Here is a 17,409-nt window from a genome sequence, read left to right as displayed (position 1 = left end):
GCGGCTGAGTGAATCTCGGAGTCATTCTAGAAGTTTGGAAACGAGAAAATCCCGTCACTACCCGGGATCGAACCCTGGACCTTCGAGCCCGCAGCCAGTTGCTATAAGCATGAAAAGGCCGTAGTAAGTATTGATGTGTATGTGAGCGGCAGGAACACAAGCAGCAGTCAGTGGCGTATCAAGGTCATCAGACGGGGCGAGGCGACATACTTACAGCTCGACCAAGTCAAGTCTGCGAGTGGGGATATCGGGATGGAATGTAGAGGCAAAACACAGTTGCCACATAGGTCACTTGACGCTCAGATTTCAACGTGTGCACATCGTTTAAAATACACTACGGAGCGCACGCATTTGTTGTCCTTGTCTTCAGATAAAGGCAACAGTTACGCTGCCTCCCCCCTCATGCAACTTTCTCCACGCTTGCCAATCAGAACCCCAAACCTCACTGCCAAGCAGAAGTAGAAGTACAGTCTATTTCAAAGCGTCTTAAATTGTTACCGCTCTATGATCTGAAGCGCAGTAGGAAAACTTTGCTGTCATATGAGACTGTACTGGTCTGCTCTCGTTACCGCCTCCTTTCACTACACAACTGCCTCCAACTTCCCCTCTCGGCTCGCAGACTTAACTTGGTCAAGCTGTACTGTGCTTGAAATTATCTAGTTGAAATGCTGAAGGATAAATGGCGTATCACAATCACACAATAATACCAATCCTGCATTTTTACATGAACAGTTATACCAACATAAACAAATTTTTCATATTTTAATTTTAATATTGTGTACAATACTTTGAACAAAAATTATAAAGACAAACGAATATTAATGGTGATGGAAATATTAAAATAATAATAATAATAATAATAATAATAATAATAATAATAATAATAATAATAATAATAATGACAAGGCGTAAGTGGCGTGTCAAGCTAGAGACGATGACAACAACAAAGCCACACAACACGAAAGTAACGACAGCCTAGAGCAATGAAGTAACAGCATTACACGCAGAGCAGTGATGCCAACACAACACATTCGCGCTGGATACAGTGATATAATGGTATTGCTGTCGTGTTGGCAGCAATGTACCTGCTCAGCTCTGCAGTATGGCCGCCACTTCTGTGTGCTCGTACTGACGCGCCAGGTCCAAGGCCGTCTGTCCCTCTTTATCCCTCGCCCCCCGCTCAGCGCCATACTGCAACAGCAGCTGCACCACTGGGGCGCGGCCCCACCTTGCTGCCCAGTGCAGTGCAGTCCACTGGTACGCAACATCAGGCTCGTTGGGCCGCGCCCCAGCTGCCAGCAGCAGCTCACACACTGCACGGTGCCCACAGGATGCAGCCATATGAAGAGCAGTGCGGCCAGATGGTCGTGATTTCACATCCGGCAGCGCCCCGGCAGCCAGCAGGGCCCTGCACGCATCCTGGCGGTCTTGCTCTGCTGCCAGCCACAAGGGCGTGCGGCCAGCATGATCCACGGCGTTCACCTGGCTGCCTGCATCCAGGAGCAGCTGCACCCTGTGTGTGTCCCCTCGCAGAGCTGCCCGGTGTAGCTGAGTCCTTCCTTGGCCGTCCTTCTCCTCCAGGTCAGACCTGACCTCAGCCGCAGCTCTGTGTTTCTGCAGCAGACAAAACAATCTGGTCAGAGAAAGCTCAGTCAGCTAGGTGACAGTTCACTAGGCTGAGTGAAGCTGATAGCAGTAGTAGTGACAGTAGCCGTAACCACAGTAATGTCAGTAGTAGTGACAGAAGCCATAACATAGTAATGTCAGTAGTAGTGACAGAAGCCATAACATAGTAATGTCAGTAGTAGTGACAGTAGCCGTAACCACAGTAATGTCAGTAGTAGTGACAGAAGCCATAACATAGTAATGTCAGTAGTAGTGACAGAAGCCATAACTACAGTAATATCAGCAGTAGTGACAGTATCGACATCTACAGCAATGCCACTACTATTAACAGCAGTAATAACTACAGTAATGTCAGTAGTAGGCTAATAACATTAGTGTCAATCAATTGTAACGGATGTTACATTAGCACACAGTCAAGAAATATTTACAACTCCCATGCAGGATAAGGAGTGTAGAAAACGTCATTAAAATATAAGGCTAGGTCTCAAGCTGCAAATGATGGATAACCTTGTTTCAGGTACTCAATTATTGTTCTTAAAAAGCACCACACAGAATACTTGTCACATGACCTGTAGTCCTCAAAATTGCAAAAAAAATGTTAGCTGTTCATAAGTCAGACACAACAGTAAATCTGTCACAGGCTCTTGGTTGCAGTATGCCGATTGAACCTCGTCTTAATATTTAATTGAAACATTTTCAGCAAAATCTATCTGTATTAGAATCGCTCCCTCTTCAACACTAACATTTTGGTCATGAAAATGCTAAACTTGAACAGTGTTTATATAACAACTAGTGGCTTGTGCAGCAAATGCTGCTCCAAACTAAGTTCGTTAGACGTTCAAATAAAAATTTTTCAGATTTATTTTCAATGAAGAATACTTGTCTTTTTGATAGTTATTTGCTTCCATAATAATGAAACATACTCCCTCAGAGTGGATTTTTTTAGGCCAAATACTTTTTCTTGAACCTATCCAACGCAAGTATCAATGTCAGGACGATAGCAGTAGCTATTTCAGGTCATTGTGGATTGTAGGCAAAAGTTAAAAAAATGTCAGGTTTGCTAAGCTTTCGAACAATAGCATTTTCCTATAGCTGCTGCATGTAGAACTTGAAATGTAGAGCGTAAAATCATTTTATCCTACTAAGAGATCTTGCTGAAATGATCTGGAGACTACAAAATTTTCTAGGCCTCTTATTTTATCAGTAAGTAATACCTTTTTATCTTTCCTTAGGAACTGTAATTTTTGCGCTCTCTCGAGCCAATACTGAAGACAATGACACATATCAATATCTACACTACACCGCCATTAAGTATATGAAAAAGACCCAACCCCACTGGGTTAATAAGTATAAAAATATTTGATTTTTAATAACAATATTATTATCTTACTTAAGTTTTGTAGTTATATATAGCAGTCACTCAGTAAATTATAGAAATGAAGATCTAAATTAAGATATTCTCTACATTTACTTACATAACCTCAAAACGTTTCACTTTCATGTCATCAACATAGCATCAATATTATGTACAATTAATGAAAAATAGATGCATCATGATATTAACTTAATAATATTTAATTTATAATGGTAATAATGTCATCAAACCACCTCAAGTTTCGTAGATTTGAATATCCAATACACAGCTGTACTCAGAAAATTATACACTGCAGAATCAGTTTTTAATAACAAATTGAATTGAGCTCTAAATATGTCGGCAATCCTACAGGTCATGGCCTTCGTGTAATAGCCTATTGTTTATTGTAGTGTGTGTTTTGTTCTGAAATTCAATCAAGTGGGCCGTGATTCAATAAAATTAGTTCTCAAAACTGACAACAGATGGATTTTGGAAAATAGGAAAATTATGTAGGAAAATTGACATTTCAGTGAAAACTACTACTTTTCCGAAAAACTTTGGATGCCAGGCATGAAAATGAGGGGTCACTCATTAAAATCCGTTCAGCCGTTTTCCCGTAATTTCCATTACCAGTTCAAATTATATATAACAATGTGTTTTAAATTGATTTAATTTCGATTCATGCTTGTTGACAGCAACAGGAATTCAATCATTCAACGCTATCATTAAGTTTACCATATTCATCATATCTCCATTGGCGATAGATAAGTTACATTTTTCGCTAAAATGTCTCATGCATATATTTGACTACGAATGTTACAAGAAACTTTGAAATGAATTTAATTGCGCAGGGTTGGGAAATTAGTCAAAACGTCACAATGAGGAGCAGTTAAGTATTTGAAATTTTTATGATAAATATTCTGTGGCAATGCAGAAAGTGGAAAAACAAATGATTCGCGCAAATTTAAAGATCAAGATCTTTCAATTTTAATAGCAGGGTGCTGTAACTGAAAAAGGTGAAATAATTCACCAATGAACATGATGGCATAACACCTAAGAACATGGTGTCTTTACGTTCAGGTGTTTAACAACTACTGCCCGTGCCTCACTTCCTGAGCTGTTTCTTTGCGGGGCGAGACGCAGAGGGGGTGAGTGGGCGGTCCTGGGTACCGCATGTGCCTATTACCCTACGTTCAACACATCGGCCTTTTCAGGATTCCTTTCGTCAGCTATGGAGCAATATCAGCCATGGACAAGCGAATGTATAGGCAGTCTCCTCACAAAACAAATTATGTCATTCTCATCAATTCCTGTAACTAAACACTAAAACCAGTGGTAGACTACAGTCTCTACTTGAGATTATCGACCTAATCACGATTACGGTTGTCACGTGTACACATCCGTAAACTCTTTCCTCTATGGCAGTGTTTCTCAAACGTTTTTCCATCGCGAAACCCCTTTTAATCTAAAGTGTAACTGCGGAATCCTTGTAATATTTTATTAGTATTTAATAGTTAACAGACAAGTGAGAGCTAGTATCTCAATAATTCTGTTCAGTGGGACGAATGTATTTGTTTTTTAAGCCTACAATCTGATTTTATGGCGGAAAGTTGTAGTCTCATTTATGCTATACTTCTGCATTTTGTCTTTTCGGTATTTTGTTTTTGTGGACACCTACGCAGAGAATGCAGTGATGAAAGTGATAAGTATTATCGGTATTTTCCGTTTTAGACGTTTATTAGGCCTAAACATATTGTTATTACGCATATTATTGTAATATTATTATTACTCATATTCTTGGAATATTATTATTATTATTATTATTATTATTATTATTATTATTATTATTATTATTATTATTATCAGTAGTTTCATGTTATTGATTCATATTTTCGTAACATTTATATATTTTTATAGTGTCCTCCAAGTATACAATAGCCACCGGAGCAGCCCAGTCAGCTAAGGCGCTTGCCTATCGATCCAGAGTTGCGCTCGGGCGCGGGTTCGATTGCCTCTTGGGCTGATTACCTGGTTCGATTTTTTCCCGAGGTTTTCTCCAACCGTAAGGCGAATGTCATGTAATCTTTGGCGAACCCCCGACCTCATTTCGCCAAATACCATTTCGCTACCATCAATCCCATCGATGCAAAATAACCTAGTAGTTGATACAATGTCGTTAAATAACCAATTAAAAAAGTATAAAATAAAATTTAAAATCATATAGGGCTCACGGAAGCCCCGGAACATACTTTGAGAAATGCTGTTCTATGGCAATTCAGCAACTGTCCAGACTGAACGAAGAGGGGCCTAGTGTGTACTTACATCGCCATTGCCATCAGAGATAATAGCGATAGTGATAACCACGCTTAGAGTATCCAGTATTATAAACAGTAAAGACCCCTGCAATGGCATAGGCTAATGTTTTAAGCACATGTAATAGATTCCAGTGCCGCACGCTGCAACTGCCGTGCCGGTCCGAGCAGACCTAAGAGGCGTGCTTATAAGCACTAGGGAACTCTCGGTTCAGGACGTGAGGCACGGGCAGGTATTGCCCTCTTTGCAGTTTCTTCTATCAATTTCTTTGTTTCTTCTGCTACTGTTTTCTGTCTCCTTTCTTCTTCTGATCGAATTATATCCATAACAAGTATACGAACAACACCTAATTCCTTCCTGGACTATTGGACAAATGATGTCTCACCTGTTTGTGGCTCTTCCTAATGATTGAGTAGTTTTATAACAACCCGTGGATGCAATGATATTCTCTGAATTGGTCTTGGCCTTCTTTTTACTCTACATCTTCATTAATTCCACTTTGTTCTGTAATAAAAGCTCCCTTTTCTTCTTTCTTCATCCCTCTTTCTTCTTCTTTCCAATGAATTTCATATTATTCTCGGATCGTCCTTAAGTTCCTCTCTTCTTTTATGCATTCTATTTTTATACGTCATGTAATTTCAGTTTCCTAAGAGACAATCGCAAATAATTTATGTGCGTAAATTCTTTAAATTTTATACAAAACAATAACAAAAATTACAAAAATAATAATTACTACACAGCATGAAGCCTACATTTATTCTTCCAAACCAATGCATATCTATTAATTTTTGTTGTCGCAGTCATTATAGAAATCTCTTACTATTTTACTCGCCAAACTCGTTACATTTGTTTTTCAATTAAAATAATAATTACGTTCATTTAATCTATATTGTTAGACGAGACCAATGATAACCTCACTCTAAAAATACGCAAGTTATTCACTCACATATTATGTCATTGGAACAAACTTCTACAATTTTTGTAACGGATGTGACATTAGAATTATGGTATCTTTACATGGGAGAAGTGATAGTAGGAGGAAGAAGAATAAAGTGCATAATATTTGCGATGACATGGCGTTGTTAGCAGAAGAGAAGACGATACTAAGGAATATGCTACTGGAGCTAAATGACAGCTGTGAGCAGTATGGGATGAAGATAAATGCAAACAAGACGAAGACCATGGTTATAGGAACAAAAATAAAGAAGGTAAACTTGCGAATTCTAAATGAGGCAGTAGAGCAAGTGGACAGCTTCAAATACTTTGGGTGTACTATAAGCAGTAACATGAGCTGCTGCCAGGAAGTGAAAGGGAGGATAGCAATGGCCAAGGAAGCTTTTAATAGAAAAAGGAGCATCTTCTGCGGACCTCTAGAAAAAGAACTAAGAGAGAGACTAGTGAAGTTCTTTGTTGGAGTGTAGGATTTATGAGGGCAGAAACATGAACATTACGACGAAGTGAAGAGAAGCGAATAGAAGCATTTGAAATGTGGATATGGAGAAGAATGGAGCGTGTGAAATGGACAGACAGAATAAGAAATGAAGCTGTGTGGGTCACTGGCTGAGAAGAAACTGCCTACTGAAGGATGCACTGGAAGGAATGGTGAACGGGAGAAGAGTTCGGGGCAGAAGAAGATATCAGATGATAGACGACATTAAGGTATATGAATCATATGCGGAGACTAAGAGGAAGGCAAAAAATAGGAAAGACTGGAGATTGCTGGATTTGTAGTGAAAGACCTGCCCTTCGGCAGAACACTATGAATGAATACACAAGAATTATACAAACAAGAACTGACCAACATAAAGTTTGAAATAGATAATAAGATTCGTTGAAGCAGTCTGCACCCAACCATAACCTGGAATTCCTCTTCACTTTTTTATATCAGCTGATTACAATATTACCAATTTTACTTGTTAGAGCCCCTTAGATAATAGGTTATTAATAGTAAGTTATTAATATTAATAAGTTATGAAATAGTAACCACAATTATTTGATGACGTTTAATTGTTTAATTATATTTGCACATTTTCAGGGATTGATCCAGTAGCAATAACTACAATAATGTCACTAATACTAATAGTAAGCAGGACGTATTTAGGCCTAGACAGACTAGGCGGTTTGAGGGGGCGGTTTTTAAGCTACCCTACTGTTAATTTTTTATATATTTTTTAAATTTTATTCATAACTCTTTAAAACAGTACATGAACTTAAACGCACAATGAAAAGGATATGAATAACATTGGCAACAGTCAGTTCAAATTTAATCAAGGTCTGCCACGGAAAAAGGTCAGTTTTTCAATAAGAGTGTCACAATGCGATCATAGCACTTCTTTCAATGTTATACCCTCTCACCGTGAGAGTCTCATGTGATAACATTAAAGAACTTCTTGGTATTATATTACGATACGTTAGGAAGGCAAATCTCGTTGCTTGCAATCATAAGCTTTGTGATGAGAAACGCCGCTAACTCTGTCATAAGACAGTAGCCAGTATCAACACTCAATAATGCCCATTCAGACTTAAATTCAAAGAAAATACCGCCAGCCACTGTAGCAGTTCAGTTTAATTTGAAGTGGTAAAGACTGCAGTTGTTTTTTATCTAACGTATGTGATTTATATTTTAACTAGTGGCTTGTACAGCAAATGCTGCAAACTAAGCTCATTAGACGTTCAAATAAACATTTTTTAGAATTATTTTCAATGAAGAATACCAGACATTCGGAAAGTTATTTGCTTCCATAACAATGAAAGATACTCTCTCTCGAGCCAATACTGAAGAGAACCACGCATATAATATTTACACCACACCGCCATTAAATATATCAAAAAGACCAACCCCACTTGATTAAGAATTATAAAAATATTTGATTTTTAATAATAATATTATCTTACCAAGTTTATAGCTTTCAGTAACATATACTATATATATATATTATAGCCGCCACTCAGTAAAATATAGAAATCAAAATCTAATTTAAGTTATTCTCTACATCTGCTTATATAACCCCAAAACGTTTCACTTTCATATCATCAATATAGCATTAATATGTATACTTAATGAAAAATAGTCACATCATGGCATTAACTACAATAATATTTCATTTCTAATGGTAGTAATGTCATCAAACCACCTCAAGTTTTGTAGTTTTTAATATCCAATACACAGCTGTACCCAGAAAATTACACACCACAGAATCGAACCTGTAAATTATTTTTAGTAAGTTAAGTTTTTAATAACCAATTCAATTTGAGCTCTAAATATGTCAGCATTCTTGCAGATCTTGGCCTTCGTGTAATATTGTTTACTGTAATATTTGTTTTGTTTTATTCTGAAATACAACACGGCCGACTTGATGCTCGCTTCGCTTCTCCTTTACAAAAAAGCGAAGGGTATATCAAGTAGGCCGTGAATGCTATTAGCTAGTTCTCAAAACTGACGACAGATGGATTTTGGAAAATAGGAATATTATGTTTAAAAATTGACATTTAACTGAAAACTACTATTTTTCCGAAAAAAACTTTGAGTTTCAAGCTTCAAACTGAGGGGTCATTTATTAAAATCCGTCCAGCCGTTTTCCCGTAATTTCCATTACCAGTTCAAATTATATATATAGATATTCATTATAATGAGTCACAGTCGGAAAAAGCTAAGTGGTTCTCAATACCGGAAAGACCTCCGACTGAGGTTCTGGCTGGTATGTAGGCTACGTGTATTATGAGGCTGTACATTTCACTTGGCGATGTGTGTCAGAGGAACAATTTGTATATATATATATGTGAACACAGGCGAAGTTATGGGGGAGGGGACACTGCCGCCCCAAACTTGTCAGAACTCTAATTTTTTCCATTAACTTTAGAAAATACTGAATTCAAAAGATCTTTTTTGCTTTTGTTTATGATTAAATTTCTGTGCTTAACTGACGAATTAATGTCTTCAGACTATATGTCTGAATATTTATTTTAAACTAGCCGTACCCATGCGCTCCGCTGCACCCGTTAGAAATAAATATAAAGTAATTACATAATTAAAATAGGACATTTGATCCAGGGAACATTCATGTTTGATAGAAGGATAAATCGTTTATTATGTTACTTATTTTAAATTGAATTAAAAAATTTAAATGCTATCATTTTGATCCAGATCATAAAAATTAGTTTAGGAAATACAGGAAACGAATATACAGAATACCCTCTCAAGTTTTCTGTGCATAAGAATCTATTTTAATCTTACCTGTCCTCGATTCTCTCAGAAGTTACTGTGATAACATTATAGCATTATGTCCATCTAGAGAAACTACACTTTCCAATGGTGAAATAATAATTAATTATACAAATCGGTATATTACTTCATACAAACACAGAAACATTCTATGTAGGCTATCTTTCATAGTTTCGATTGTTGCTGACCAAGGCTATGTAATTCATTACACGGCCTTAGATGGCAGTGATTTTAATTTTAAAACTCATTTATCTCATTAAATATCAGTCCTATCAAAATTTTTCAAGCAATAAAACTTATCGGAAATTATTTTCAAAGAAACGTTTGTTATGTAACATTTTTCACAAAAATCAATAATAAGCGATACATTTCGATTTATTTAATTCAGGCCCCCTTATAACCCCCAATTTAAATAATGTATTTTGAATGCCATATAGCCTAAAATCTAAGTTACCACGAACTTAATTTCTATTCAAATTTTCATCGAAATCTGTTCAGCCATTATCGCGTGAAAACGTAACAAACATACAGACAGACAGACAGACAGACATACATACAAACAAAAGTTTCAAAAAAGCGATTTTCGGTTTCAGGATGGTTAATTATATATGTTAGGACCAATTATTTTTGGAAAATCGAAAATTACCAGAAAATTTTCGGCTACAGATATATTATTAGTATAGATTTCTGAATGTTGACTACTGCGATATTATATTAAGTAACCTAAATGCAAATTTGAGCAGCAGGCTACAACGTGTGCATAATGCGTGCGTCCGTTATATTTGCAATATTCGTAAGTATGATCATGTTTCCCCGTCTTTCCAAACTCTGTCTTGGCTAAGGCTAAGCGATCGACGAGCCCTGCATTCTCTCGTTCTCTTATTTCAAATTCAGCGCACCGCTATCCCAATCTATTTGGCTTCTCGTTTTCAAAATTTATCCGCATATCATCAGCTAAGTACAAGATCTCATCATAACAATTTACTCATTATACCCTACCACAAGACATCTTTATATTCTTCATCTTATACAGTTTCAGTTGCTAGAAATTGGAACTCGCTTCCGAGTGATGTAAGGGGTTGTTGGACAATAACTTCATTTAGGTCAAAATTACATAAATTCTTACTTAACAGATGAATTGATGATTAATATTTGTTACTTATAATGAAACTAACATCTGTCCATTCTTATTATTATTATCATTAATTTATCTAAATAGTTTTACAAAACCTCTAATGGCAATTACATTAATATTCTCATTATAGAACTATATATATATATATATATATATATATTCTCCCTGTAACATAGTCCTAGTAAGCTTATATTAAATTAATTTTCATCATTTTACTAGCTATTTCAAATATTAAATTAATTATAATTCATTGAATTAAATTAGCTCATAAATTAAGTTACTACTTTACCTTATAGATTTATCTAAATTTAAATAAATGTGTAGTGGAGAATATTGCTGGAGAACGTTTTAAGTGTAGTGTAAATATTTGTAATTTAAATGTATGTATTGTATTGATTAAGGCTGGCTGAGTGGAAGAGAAGGCCTTATGGCCTTAACTCTGCCAGCGAAAATAAAACATTATTATTATTATTATTATTATTATTATTATTATTATTATTATTATTATTATTATTATTATTATTATTGTATAAGAATTTCTATACCTCATTTGAGGAATGGAAGCACTGTAATGTTTCTTTTGTAACAGCCTGTACTCATGTGTTAAAAGTCTGCAGGAGTTCAGACTGCCATATGGAAAATGTGTTATTTAACGACACTCGCAACTGCAGAGGTTATATCAGCATCGCCGGATGTGCCGGAATTTTGTCCCGCAGGAGTTCTTTTACATGCCACTAAATCTACTGACATGAGCCTGTCGCATTTAAGCACACTTAAATGCCATCGACCTGGCCTGGGATCGAACCCGCAACCTTGGGCATAGAAGGCCAGCACTATACCAACTCGCCAACCAGGTCGACCGCCACTTGGAGAAATATGAATAACATACTGCACAACAATGCAGAAAAAAGAAAAGTGATCCCGGTATAATGTGTAAAGTTAAAGACGAGATTAAATAAAATAATTAGAGTTTACATTTCATATGATATCTTCAGGAAGGTAAACTTTATATAAAAACGTTTGTTAGCACTGTTCCATACTTTTTATTGATGTACATCTGTTTCTACACGAGAGAGAAAAAGACAGAGATTGTTTTAATTATTCCCTATTATAACTTGTAGTGTCCCGCGCCGTGGCGTCGTGGTCTAAGGCATCTTGCCTGGGACTCGCGTTACGGAATGCGCGCTGGTTCGAGTCCTCATGGGGGAAGAAATTTTCTCATGAAATTTCGGCCAGTGTATGGGACCGGTGCCCACCCAGCACCGTGATGCACTTGGGGAGCTACGATAGGTAGCTAAATCTGGTTACGAATGCCAGCTATAACGGCTGGGGGGATCATCGTGCTAACCACACGATACCTCCATTCTGGTTGGATGATCGTCCACCTCTGCTTCGACATGTGGGCGTGAGGCCAGCAGCCGGCTGGTCGGTCTAGGCCCTTCACGGGCTGTAGCGCCACGGATTATATATATTCATATAATTTGTAGTAGACCTACAGTTCAAGCCTATACAACTCGGTCCCAAACATCGCAGATGTGTATGTAACACTGTAAGAAACATGCTCCCGAAAATACCTTTATGCTAGACCATGCCGAAATGTACTAATTATACATCTGGTAGCAGTCCTTTAATGCATGTCATTAAAGTACACCTACTCATTAAAGTACAGGTCTTCAGCCAATGATAACTCAGCTTACATGTGTTCAGCCAATGACAAGTCAGCTTTGTACCGTTAGAAAACCGCAAGTATCGATTATTCTCAGATATGCAATTGAAAGAGAATTAGCGAAAAGTCACGGAGGCTGGAAATCTAATAGTGTCGCAGAAGGTTATGTTCTGTTACTATAATAATTAGCGTTAATTGTAAATAATATTCAAATAAATTCAATTTGTCATCTCGTTTTTCAATGTCCAATTCAATAATCAAGGTTATAATATTATAATATTATCAAGTTTAACGGGACTACGTCAAGGTCAATGACATTATTGTTCCTCGGAAAAAATCAATACTTTCGCGTCTGCGCACATCTCACAATTCACGACCTAGAACAAGATCACTTCCGATCTTGTCAGATACAAATAAAATATATACATCTGAATACCGGTAATTTCAAGTTAGAAATATGGTCGAGCATAAAAAGTCGTATGAAACGAGCCTATACTGGTAATTAAGAAGCTCGTATGAAAATTATGAAACTCGCTTGCGCTCGTTTCATAAATATCCATACTCGATTCATAATTACTATCATTATAGGCTCGTTGCATAATGTACTATTATTAAATGGTCATATTCTGATATAGTGCACCACGGCCAAGCTATAACACGGGGATGAGGTAAATCATGTCTCCCATAACCTCCTTATATGGAGATTCTAGGGTTTTGCTTCCCCCCCCCCACACCCAAGGAAACGATTCTCTCTTCGCCTATGCATTTGAGTCTGACTAGTATAATATGTAGCTAATCGGCGATGTATGCAATGGAGGGGGAAAGGAACTGGCCACCCTACCCCATTACCTCGGCTGTACTGGAATTGGTTCCCAAATCTGTGAATTAGTTCCCAGTTGGTCCCAGAGCTATACTCGAGTTGGTTCCAGGTTGATTTCTCCTGTGTACTGCAATTGGTTCCGCGCTAGATCCCATTTTATACAGACTTAGGACTGTCAACTACTGTCTACAGTAGTAGGTGGGTTAAAAATGTTTTGTGCTTGGCGGACACGCTGCGTCGAATAACTTCACAATTTTATTTCTGTACTGGTAAAAATTTGAAACATACGTGTCGCAGGAATGCAAATCTACTTACACTGCCATCAGAAAGCTTTTCCATCCAATCTTTCACAAAAGTTTCCTTTTGTTGCATTATCTTAGGCCTTCATTTACTTTTACAATAAGCTTAATGTAAGTATCGCACTGAACCTCCTTCAGAGCATCTGCAAGTGCAAATATATTCGGGTGTGGAGCACAAAAGTGCACATTAAGTTTACTGTGGAAAGATTCACAACAGTTGGTTGTTCGCTCTAAGGAAGAAGTATTGGAGGTGGATGCTCACTTGTTGGTGTAATATAAGTATGGAGGAGGTAATCAAAGAACTGGTCCAATCGATCGTCTATAGGTTTGACAGCCATTAAGTCATTAACAAAACAATCTTCAACTTCTTGAGGAGCCAATAAAGGCAGTCCGAATATAGTTTTTAGAAGCTGACCAATTTCAGATTCCTTACTTTTAAATTCCGCACTCAAACCTAAGGATTTAATTTTCTCCACCAAGATTGTACAAGATGGAACCTACAACCTTCCAGTTTGGCATTAGGGAATACGTCACAGCCTTGGATATTTGAACATGGGGAACCAACTCACTTTGTTGATATTTTGTTTGGGAACCAACTACAGAACAGCGATTATCTCCTCGCCTAATTGCCTCATGAGTGATGTCTTGATGGTGACACTTGTGGGGTCCAGACCTGTCTTCGGACAGTTGACTAAACAACAATACCGGAAACTCGCGAAAGACAATGCAATAATAAAAGAGGAAATTGTGAGAAAAAGTGGAAAATAAATGTGCTATTTAAAAAACAAACACAACCAGCTTGTTCCAATTCGAGTCCAGATACACCAGAGTGTAATAATGTGGCGAAAATAGTGGAGTGTGTGGTTTATCGGAGTCAGGCGTTTCCGATATTAGAAACAGTAATAATGACCGGAGTCAATGACACTGATAAACAAGTGGTAGATATCTGACATGATGTTTACTATTTCTAATGTAGTTTTTCATGCTGATTTCAAATCTGAAATCCATTTTGCGCTATCACGTCAGGTTTTGAAATTATCGACGAAATTTTATTTTTACAGGGAACACGGTTCGTCGAATTTTTTTTGTCCTTTTTCCAGATGATGTAGAATTTCACCAGATGTGTTTTGATACACGTGCGGCTATGTAACAGACAAATTCCATCGGAAGACTTTTACACCGTGTCTTAAGAAAACTTAATATGAACTATACTTTGATTCGAAAGTGGATAGTGGTAAGTCGTGGGCACCACAGTTCATCTGTTTGATCTATGCATGCAACTTGTGCGGTTGGATAAGGAAGGCGAAGAACAACAACCATCTGACATTTGGAGTTCCTGTGATATAGCGTGAGTGAAGTAACTACACCACAGACTGTTATTTCTTTTTGTCAAACGTCACCGGATTCTCCTACAAACCTCGTGCATCTGTAAAGTGTCCAGACATTCCTTCAGTTTCTAAACCAATTTCACATGACCCCGTCACTTGTGCAATACCAACAGCATCTGCAGAATATACAGTTAATGAAGAAACGCAAGAAGAAATTACTCTTTCATCTCCTACCAACGACTCAGACTCTGACTACTACCAACCTGGAGAAGATATTCATGTAATGAATAATGGTCACTTTTGCGATTCGTACGGGACCTAGCACCAACAAAAGGCCAAGCTGAACTGCTCGGTTCACGTCTTAAACAATTTACTTTCCTTGTACCGGTTACAACGACTTCACAGTTTCGGCACAGACATAACGTGAAGTTCTTTGCAATGAGTGATACTATTTGATAATGCATGGACATTCAAGATCTTATGTCAAGCTTCGGGCTATAACACAGCATTGAAGCATGGCGACTGTTCATAGACTCACCTAAGACAAGTTTGAAGGTAGTAAATAATATTATTATACAATGGAAACAGATATGGGTCAGTACAGGTTGCATATTCTACGCACCTGAAAGATACGTACGAAACCATGTCGCTATTTCTTGAAAAAATACGCTGTCCCGAGTGCAATTGGCGTATCTGTGGTGATTTAAACGTTATCACCATTCTCATGGGAATGCAGACAGAGTACACCAAGTACTGCTGCTTCATCAGCGAGTGGGACATCAGAGATACAAAGAGCCATCACATAAAGAACAATTGGTCGTTCAGAGATACATAGAACGCAGCCTTCGTGTGCCATGGGTTGAGCATGACAAAGTTATCATGTCACCGCTTCATATACAGCTGGGGCTCTTGAAGAATTTCGTGAAGGCACTAGACACCGACTCAGATGCTTTTTGGTACCTGTGTAACAAGTTTCCAGAGTTGAGTTACGCGAAAGTGAAAGAAGGTGTGTTCATAGGTCCACAAATGAGGAAGACCATTGCAGACAGCCACTTCCAAGACTTACAGGATGGTACTGAAATTTACTACTATAATTATGTCATGTGGCGCAATTGCACCATTTCCTTAGCTAAAGCCATGTTCATTAGTACTCCATGTAGCAATAAATGCTCTACTGAAACTCCTGTCTGTGAGTTGTTATACATAATGGTTGATGTCGCATATCTCAAGAACGGTGGGTAATAGAGACAAATGGTTTGCATATTTGAAATCGGCATGTTTCAGTTGTCTTAGAACGCCTGTTGAGTGCCAAGATATCCTCCGAAAGTGTTTTTTTGTTATTCAGTGTTATTTCAGTGATCCAAATGTCGTATATAGGGCGAAATAAGGGGTGGAAATATTTTTCTCTGCCTAGACGCGCCAAGTAGCTAGATTCGCCACTGGCAGTAAGTAGTAATACTAGTAGCAGTATTAGTAGCACTGAAAACAGAAATGAAGCTGGTCGCAATCTCTGTTGTAACAGTTTGTATCAATCTTTGCTCAGTAACTGTAACCATGGCAACAGCTCACACTTACTGCTGTCTTCTGGCGCAACGCTTGCAGCACTGCCACCTTCTTCAGTTCCTCCCCCTTCGCTTGCAGTTCTTCTCGCAGAGCCCGCAGTGCTTCCTCCTTACTCTGTAATTAAAAACAAATCTGGTTGAGAAGAACCTCAGATGTCGATAACTGGACTAGAAACATGACTACTGTAATGATGATGGTGATTATTATTATTATTATTACTATTATTATTATTATTTATTATTATTATTATTATTATTATTATTATTATTATTATTATTATTATTATTATTATTATTATTATTATTATATGACTGAATGCAGCTCGTAAACTCCCTCATAACCATAACCATGGCAACAGCTCACACTTACTTCTTCCAGCTGGCGCCTCATCTCCCGCTCAGCCTCCAGTTCTTGTCTGAGCTTCCCCAGCTGATCCTGGTAAGTCTGTAATATAAACAATTCTGGATTAGAGAAAGCGCAGCTGGTTAGGTGATAGTCTGACTTGAAGCAACAGGTTTCATGAAGGAATCAAGATGATGGCCGGTATACAGTATCAGGAAATGAGACAACAGCTACCAACGTATAATGTTTGGATAGAAGCTTTCAAATAAAACGTCTTATCCTGCATATGGTTGTCCCTAGGAGTTAAATGAAATGTTGTGTGTCCTCAAATAAATTGGACATCTGCAGGAACATAATCTTCATTTTCAAGATGAACTTTTAAGAAATGGCCACTGAGTGAATACAATACCAGTACATACTGTAATTCGTATTTTCATGATAAACTGTATTCCGCGCATCACATACCCTGCCAGTACATATTCGTGTTTTCATGGTAACCCTAAAAAAAGTGCTGTGGTTCATTAACTTTCCTAGAACGTAATTCGGATTTTTATAAGCCCTATAATAAATAGGCTGTAGGTCGTATACACTAGTGCTTGCCAAACAAACCTTTTGAAGATGGGAGCCATTTCTGACCGAGATTTTTCTTTGCAACCCCCCCGAATACCGTACAGGTACTACATTCAAGAAATACAAATCCGTGTAAAATCGAAAAAAAAACTGATATTTTACTGAAAACAG

At 37.6% G+C, this 17,409-nt stretch overlaps 1 protein-coding gene across 1 annotated transcript in view; it reads right to left on the bottom strand.

The window, feature by feature from the left end:
* Window positions 1-745: 745 nt before the first annotated feature.
* LOC138712269 (reticulocyte-binding protein homolog 2a-like) overlaps window positions 746-17,409 on the bottom strand; it is a 288,362-nt gene continuing 271,698 nt past the window's right edge. Inside the window, exons 6-8 of the mRNA XM_069843853.1 lie at window positions 16,696-16,770; window positions 16,339-16,440; window positions 746-1,614 (exon numbers count right to left, since the gene is read on the bottom strand). Of these exons, the coding sequence (XP_069699954.1) occupies window positions 1,090-1,614; window positions 16,339-16,440; window positions 16,696-16,770 (702 nt within the window). The 3' untranslated portion in view covers window positions 746-1,089. The remainder of the gene's footprint in view (window positions 1,615-16,338; window positions 16,441-16,695; window positions 16,771-17,409) is intronic.

This window comes from Periplaneta americana, chromosome 2, assembly GCF_040183065.1.
Source record: "Periplaneta americana isolate PAMFEO1 chromosome 2, P.americana_PAMFEO1_priV1, whole genome shotgun sequence".
Lineage (NCBI taxonomy): Eukaryota > Metazoa > Arthropoda > Insecta > Blattodea > Blattidae > Periplaneta > Periplaneta americana.
The sequence above is the reverse complement of the archived record's forward strand: the minus strand, read 5'-3'. Positions and strand labels throughout refer to the sequence as shown.